Source organism: Spea bombifrons, chromosome 5 (genome assembly GCF_027358695.1).
Source record: "Spea bombifrons isolate aSpeBom1 chromosome 5, aSpeBom1.2.pri, whole genome shotgun sequence".
Classification (NCBI taxonomy): domain Eukaryota; kingdom Metazoa; phylum Chordata; class Amphibia; order Anura; family Pelobatidae; genus Spea; species Spea bombifrons.
In genome coordinates, this window is record NC_071091.1 from 66,457,179 (window position 1) to 66,465,697 (window position 8,519).

At 36.2% G+C, this 8,519-nt stretch overlaps 1 protein-coding gene across 1 annotated transcript; it reads right to left on the reverse strand.

Annotated features, from left to right (window-relative positions):
- Positions 1–2,511: 2,511 nt before the first annotated feature.
- Positions 2,512–8,519, reverse strand: LOC128497689 (serpin B6-like). Its single transcript, XM_053467850.1, has 6 exons — positions 8,361–8,519; positions 7,776–7,907; positions 7,203–7,320; positions 6,504–6,646; positions 5,530–5,688; positions 2,512–2,922 (listed from the first exon to the last, which is right to left on the reverse strand). Exons 1-6 carry the CDS (start codon positions 8,517–8,519, stop codon positions 2,512–2,514), a joined length of 1,122 nt encoding a protein of 373 aa, XP_053323825.1.

An 8,519-nucleotide genomic window follows, 5' to 3' on the forward strand; every position in this document is an offset into this window, starting at 1 on the left:
CATTAATCAATAAAAAAGGAGGGCCTGGCTGGGGTATTAATACACAAGGGGAAAACATATAAAAGGAAGGTTAATGACAAAGCAGTGTAGAAAATACATTTTTTATGCTTTGTTGTGGCTTGTGGCATGTGTGTTTGGGTGTCAGTGTTACAGAGCCTGTCCTGGTGTGTGTGTTTGGGTATCGGTGTGCCAGAGCCTGTCCTGGCATGTTTGTTTGGGTGTCGGTGTGGCAGAGCCTGTACTGGTGTGTGCGTGTTTGGGTGTTGGTGTGGCAGAGCCTGTCCTGGTGTGTGTGTGTGTGTGTGTGTTTGGGTGTCAGTGTGGCAGAGCCTGTCCTGGTGTGTGTGTTTGGGTGTTGGTGTGGCAATCTGTCCTAATGTGTGTGTTTGGGTGTCTATGTGTGTGTTTGATGAATGATTTATAGTTATTTGGATGGCAAATAGTGTGACTCAGGTGTGTATGACGGCTGCGTGTGGGTACAACCACGAGATAAAATATATGAGGCAGGTGTCTAAATGTTTCCAGGGCTGCTTTTCATTCCCTGCCCGGACCTGCCTAGGATGTGTGATATGCAGTCACATGGCTGATGAATAAGAAGATGCAAGATAAGAAGTGGAGCTGCACGGTACAGAGACAGGAATATAGAAGCAGAGGAGAGTAAGAGCGTGTGAGAGAGCATGAGCGAGAGTATAAGACAGTGTGAAAGTGCATGAGAAAGTGAATTAGGGTGAATGACAACAAATTTTGTTTCTGAATATAAAAAAACTCCCCAATTTTCATCTGAAACCAATGGAATTGGTTGTCCGAAAACGAATGGACCAAAAACGAAACACAACATTTGTCCAAATCCAAAACTTTAATCCAGATGTTTTTGGTTCGCTTGCACAAGTCTAATATCAAACTCTTTTATTTCTAACTGGGAGCCAGTCTGGATAAATTTGCCCCCTCTTTCAAAGTGGGTGTGGCTTTTATATGGGTAGGTTAGCAAGAGTTAACACTCCACAGCCTATAGATTAGAGTAGGTCTAGTTTTGTGAAAAGCATTTTCTGTTTTGTAAATATCATACTACTACACTATGGTACTTTCTTCTCACCTGTTAATTAAACAAATAACCAGTGTATTTTTCCTTTGCTTAAAGTGACACCTTGAGATCATTCATGGCTAGTTAGTACACTAATATAAGTGATTATTGCGTGATTTAAACTGCTGTGTTTACAGTGAGGCTGGCTAGTTCAGACCGCAGGGAGCAGGTAAAGCCAATTCATCCCACTCTCACACATACACACTCATGCTAACACACTTTTCCTCTCACACACATTCATGCTCACACAAACTCTAACATAGACACATACATACAGTTATGTGAAAAAGAAAGCATCACCCTCTTTGAATTCTACGGGTTTACATTTCTTACTAATCAAATGTTCCTTAGCAGGTCTAAAAATTAGGTAAATACGATCTCAGATGAACACATCACATATAACACCGCGTCATGATTTATTCAACAAAAATAAAGCAAAAATTTAAAAACTGTGTGAAGAACTAAGTACACCTTATGATTCAATAGCTTGTAGAAACACCTTTACCAGCAATAACTTGATGTCCTAATTTTCTGTATGACTTTATCAGTCTCTCACATCATTGTGGAGGAATTTTGGCCCACTCTTCTTTACAACGTTGCTTCAGTTCATTGAGGTTTGCGGGCATTTGTTTATGCACAGCTCTCTAAGGGTCCCGACACAGCATTTCAATGGGGTTGAGGTCTTGACTCTGACTGGGCCATACAAGTATACATTTTGTTTTTTTCATTCCGTGATAGGTATCAATAAAATATAACATTTCACAGCTTTTAGCAATGTGTGACACTGGTCAATTTCATCTCCCCATTTGAAATTAAAGTAGAGTAGCTTATTTAGAGGATAAATATGTAAAAATGATTAGACCATGGGGAATCTAGAAGGTATTTAGATAATAATATACTATATATGTTAATGGGGTGTCTATGTAGGTTCTGCCTTAGGTTCAGTTTCCTGCCAGTTTTTACAATGAGGCATCCTGTTTCACATATATTGAACTGGATCATATACACAATATGTGAACATGTACATGAGTATGTTCCTTTGATGTTGTATGTTTTGTTGTTTGCTGGGCAGTGTTGTCATTACAGATTAGACATTTTTATGGACAAGTTTTTGTTTTTGGTTGGGTGGTTGTCATAATTTTGTGGATTCCTTCAAGCTGTCAGTTAAGATCAATTTTGTTATACTATATATATATATATATATATATATATATATATATTCCTGTCATGTCCCACGTTTGTACTAATTATACACTTTGAGATGTCAGAAATAGAGAAATTAAGGCTTGGTTACAACATTAACTCAAGAGAGCTGGTGCAAAGTGATACAAAGTGGTGTTATTTATTGTCATTCATTGATATATATATAGAGAGAGAGGGGGGGGATGCAATTCGACTAGAATACAGTAATGTATCATGTTTGTTTTGTTTTATGGTGACTGGAATTTTCCATAGAATAGAATGCATCTGCCAAAATGATTTTGCTGTATGGTAAAAAGAAAAGGCCGGTTTACGTTAAATGTATATTGTGGAATTATTGCACTAGTTGTTCCAAACACAATCCCAGTAGCTGCTGCTGCTTCGGTTCCATCTTCATCAACTTTTATAAAGGCCTTGTGAAGCACACCTGTTATATATACTCCAGTTGTGTCAGATATCCCTGAAAAGTTTGCTGATAATTTGTTGAAGGCATCAGTCATTCCCAAACTTTTCAAAATATTTGTGGGATTAATTCTATGTTCAATTTCGAATCGAGGAACATTCACGTGAAGAGTTGTTTGTTTCATTTTACTTAAATTTGTCCAGTCCATTAATTTTTCATATGTAATACCACGCTCAACCTGAAATTAGATATAAATTATCTGTATGTTTACTTTTTTGTTTTACTTTGTGTAAATGGTAGTAAACTATATACATCATATAGAATATATGAAAAGCAGACAATACATTCAGCCATATCTATCTTAGTCTGTAAGTCTGTAAGTAATGCTGACCATGGAGATAGAGAAACTGAGAAATGTAAAGTTATTAAAGTTTATCAAAAGTTGCAGAACAAGGTGAACCAAATTACTTTCTGATCCTCGTAGTCAATGTAAATATCTTTTATCAACATTATTACTTGGTGAGCGACATACTGTAAGGACTTACCTGCCCAGCAACCATTTCCCATGATGTCAGGCTGCCTCCAACTTGTCTGGAGGGCAGAAACTAGCGGCTCGCCTGTGACGTCACCGAAGCCGAGACCTCAGGTTACCCCGGAAGCATACTATTCAAACCCCATCCATTTCTATACAGTTACTGTTGGTTGGTGTATACATTTCTTGCTCCTGTGCTGTTTTGATGGATTTTTGACCTGGCTTGTTTGACCCAGTTATTGATTCCTAATTGGGCTCCAAAGACATCTGATTCTCTGTCTTTTTACCCGGCTTCTCTGACCTTTCATTTCTGCCTAATGAGTTTGTTTTGTCGTGCCCAACTGTTGCTGATCCGCTTTGTCCTTTTTTCTATTGTGCTGGTCTCTGCTTCAGGGATCCTCTCACCCCAACTTTACATATACATGGCTATTGTGTGAAATTTTGGCTCTATATACTGGGATTTGCATGACTACTGCATGCTTTTAAGTGTATATATGTCAAAAACGTGCCACAAAAATACTTTTGAAACTGGCACATTCACTGTGTTAGCATAAGGCAAAATACCAATTTCATCAATTTAGTAAAAATGGCACATGTAAGCATATTACAAAAATGTAAAGAAAAAAACCTCTCTCGATACAAGTACCCTTATAGGGAAATTATGCTACAATACCAGCTTTTTCAGCAGCAATATAATATTATAAACCATAAAGTTACCAAAAAACAAAGCGAGTGACTAAAAGCCAGGAGCCATGAATAAGTGAATATTTCACAAAATAACAGTGTGAAAAAATTATTTGAGAAGACTCTAAATTGTACATAAAAGTCCTAAAGACTGTAACTGAAACCATGTCGTATAGTAACCATGCATCAGTACAGTTGTCACAACTGGAGTGAACTATTATGAACACTGTATCAACTGGCAGTATATGCAATAGGAATATAAAGTACTTAGCTGTCAGTAGTTTAGCTTCTTCATGCTATAGTTTTAAAAGAATTTTTGCACACTGTTATTCTGTGAAATATTTACTCATGGCTCCTGGCTTTTAGCTACTCGCTTGTTTTCGGGCAACTTTATGGTTTATAACATGTAGTACTGCAGAAATTCACTAGTAACTCAACAACATTCAGAAGCACTAGATTTAAAAGTAGAAAAGTATCTCGTATCATTTGTTCAAGTAGACAATAATTCCACTGTATTGTTTGTTCTTATTAGGGCTAGTTTTTCAGCAAAGATTGTCCCAGACAGCCAGCACTGAACCTAATGCAGTCAATCACAATCCTCATGTAGCGGTCGGTAAAACTGAGCTTTTATTCATCATTTAAAATGCAATTCAATGGTAGCACATACTTTGTTCCATAGTAATATGTAGAAGCATTGTTAAACACTCATCTACAGACACCAGACAAGCCAGAAAGCTTGTTGTTCCCTCAGAAATCTCATGGTGCTGCCACAACCACAGGGGATTCTGGGTAGGCGCATGCAAATAAGGTCAACAATGATCACCTTTTGCCTCGATATCCACTTTATACATGGATCCCATGAAAGTAATTGCCCACTCTACAGGACAGCCTTTAGACAAAACTCGCGAAGATGTGCAATAGCCTCATGCTGACGAGTCCCATTAAGGATGAAACAGCTGTCCATGAGTGGTGATCTGGCACCATGAGATTTCTGAGGGAACAACAAGCCTCCTGGCTTGCCTGGTGTCTGTAGATGAGTGTTTAAAAATGCTTCTACATACCCCTAAATTTTAGTGGAAGGGTTTTCCATCACCTTTACCCACCATAACTTATGTAATTGTTCCATAGTAAGAAATACCTCAACCTGCACCTAACACGTTTCTTCCACCATATGTGGACTTAATAGTAGTTGAGTTTTCAGTGGGCTTGGGGCACTTATAAACACAACTCCCACTGGAAACAATCAAAGTTACAGCTGAATAAAATAAGAAATTAAAAAAATGTGTTGAGGTGTTGTCTACCAAAACAATTCCATGTAAATAAATACATTCTTTTTGTGAGTAACATATTTGGTTATATTGTAAGCTTAATTAATGAGATATTACGCAACAGACCTAGTCAAATAGTACATTAATTCCTACAAATGTGCATTGTTATAATCTCCAATATATACTTAGTTTTCAGGAGACTATTCTATCAGGGTACTTAATGCACACAGCGTGAATTTCTCCAAATCAAGTGACCTTTTTGTGAGATGACAAATATGTATGACAGTATGATATCTAGTGTATGTTACATTGCCAAACTGTTTATAATGCTAATCAATGTTGTATAAAATAAAATACTCACCTCTAATATATCTGTCCCCTCATCAGGCATCATAATGTACATACTCATGTCCTTTGATTCTCCATAGGGGAGTTCAAGGACCCTTACGTTGTCTTCACTTATGTTGCGTGTATTAAACTTAGCTTTCATGGACATCATCTCTACAGTTACCTGTTCATTCTAAAATAACACAAAACACAAATAATATTAGAAGTTATAATCTATACATTTAATTAAGTATATGCTTGTTTTAATGTGCAGTGTGCACTGAATTCCATTCATAATTCCCAAGTAATAACACATATCAGTTTTGATTTACTTGGTGATCAACAGGGACAGAAATTATTTAAAATAAATGAGATGCAATATTTATAAAACCACTGTAGTCAACATATATAATGTTACTAAGAGGTTTGTGGAGCAGATGTTATAATTAGTACTGGGGGAAGCTTCATAATGCATGTGTCAGGTAAAAGGCTAGGCTGACCAAAAGACAATGACAAGGAAAAGTATAGTTTAAGATTTACAGCAAGTAGAAAAATATAGGCGTGTGTGGACTTTATCTACCATTACATTCTAAGTTTCAAAATGTCAGATAAATATATATATATATATATATTTCACTTTGTTACTATATTTCTATATAAGAACCCCAGTTCACTTAACTGTGGATAGGCTGTGCACCTGCTCATCTCATTATGTCCAAAATGTGCTTTAATAAAAATGATTCACCAAGTAATCAAAAACATAAAGTTAACGAAAAACATGAATAAACTGTCTAAAACTAATATTGTCTATATTAAAAATGACACCAGTCTTCAAGATATTGTTATTTTCAACTTTAATTTTAACGGGGTTATATAAATCACCCCTTTATTCACTTCACTGAAATCCCCTTATGAATAACTACACTTTGGAACTTCTAGCCAAAACAGTATAGACGATACAGTGTTTATTGCACACAGTACAATATTACCATAAATGTTATTACTTACGTTTCTTAAAGTAAAGGAAGCATTCGCTGTATTACCACGTTGAAACCTTGCACTCCAGTTTGCAGCAAGATAAATAGCATTTGTCACAACAGATACTGTGTCAGATGATACTGAGCCAGAGGGCAATAAGTCTTGAATTAAACCTATTGTGTAAAATTAGATATATAATACATTAATTAATTATTATTGATTTTAATTATCATTCATTTGTTGGTGTTTATGTGCTTGGTGACTATAGCCATATCAATGAATCTTTTAAGCAATGAATTGATATCGATTTCTCAGTATGTATTGTATATATGAGAAGTACGATGTCTGTATAATACTTATAAGCATGGAGCCCTTTACCTAATGTACTGGTTAATCTTAGTCTGCCAATTCAAGTTTTGTCACAATCTTTGAATGTACGTACTGTAAGACGCATTGGGTAAATAGTTTGTGCTATATAAATGAAAGATAATAAATTGTGTTTAATTTGATGGACTTGGGTCTTCTTTCAACCTAAACTACAATGTTACTATGTTACTATATTACGTTTGCGTAAAATATTTTAAGCAAATTAAAAAAATAAAGTGTAATGAGCAGAAACATATAGTTCAGGATGATACCCAAAGGGTTGCTGCCTTGTGATTGCCTCCCCCAAAGTCCAGCAGCTGCCATCTGTCCCCTGAGTATATGGAATAAAACGTTAGCTTTTACCTTTTGTCTGTTGTTCTATCAAGCTGTTGATGTGTTGACGAACTCCTTCACTGTCTCCAAGAAAGTCTACATTTTCTGGTTCTACATTATACCACAAGCTAACATCTTGTAAGAAAGACTGAAAGCAAAAGAAAACATAGATGTGTTAGTTGTATTCAAATCATTATCATAGATGTCCAGGGGGGTGCAAAAGGGGGCACTTGACCCTTTCTGAAAATCCAAAAAGGGCCACTGGAGAGGCAGTAGATGAGGAAGAAGCACTAGACTGTTTGAAATACAGACATAGAGGCATAAAAACACCTGGTAGTCAGCAAAAAAAGGTTTTATTTATTTCTCTACACCCTTCTGCTGTCTTCTTCCAGCTGGTCTCCTTCCCTTTACTCTGTTAGCTGCTCCTTCACAGACATGGCAGAGAGAGAATGCTACACTACACAACACAATATTAGCTTTTCTTGACTGAAACCCTCATAATGTGGAGCCAGCAATAGTAGGAATAGTAGCTGGTAACTGTAGATTGGGCTACAATAAGTATTCAGTATCTGCAATCTGCGTCTACAATAATAATATCCTTACATTAAGGATGGGAAACGTCTGTTCAACAAACAATCCATTTGCAATATCGAGTATGTACTCTTGAGATGAAAGAGAAGTGAAGAGTTCCTTAAATCTGGGATGAACATCTCTAATGTTATCTAGATGAAGAGTCTGAAAAACAACGAACATGTTATTAGCACTTCAGTTATAGTAAAATATCCTTGAATAATTTCTCTTGGTGTGGTTATTTAATCTGTTAGTTGCAATAGTTTTTCAACACTGCTTTATTTTATTGAGCCATTAATTCCAGGAGAAATCAGTCCTTTATGGCCATATTTTTTGATAAATGGCATCTATACTGGTGAAAATACTATGTTCTAGGATCATTGTCTTTGAAATGTATTGTTGCAGACAAAAAAACCACAAGAACGTGTGATTTTAAATGGTATCTGCATAAGTACATGTATGGTAAAATGCTATTTTATCTAACATTGTCTTTGAATGGAGCTCATATTTTTTATTTCACAGTGATATATATTGGTACACCACTTGATGTGTGAGGAATAAGATTGTTGCATTTAATTCTAGTTTAATGAAATTAGCAGGTAAGTACATTGTTTTTACCTTTTTCATCTGGGTTTCAGTTGTATTCCTTGCTCCAATAGAGGACATTGCCAAAGCAACAAATATACTGAATGATGACATGGCCAGATTCTGATCAATGACAACATTTTTCGCGATGTCAGCTGTGAACTGATTGTTTGCCACAGAGATGGCTTCCAT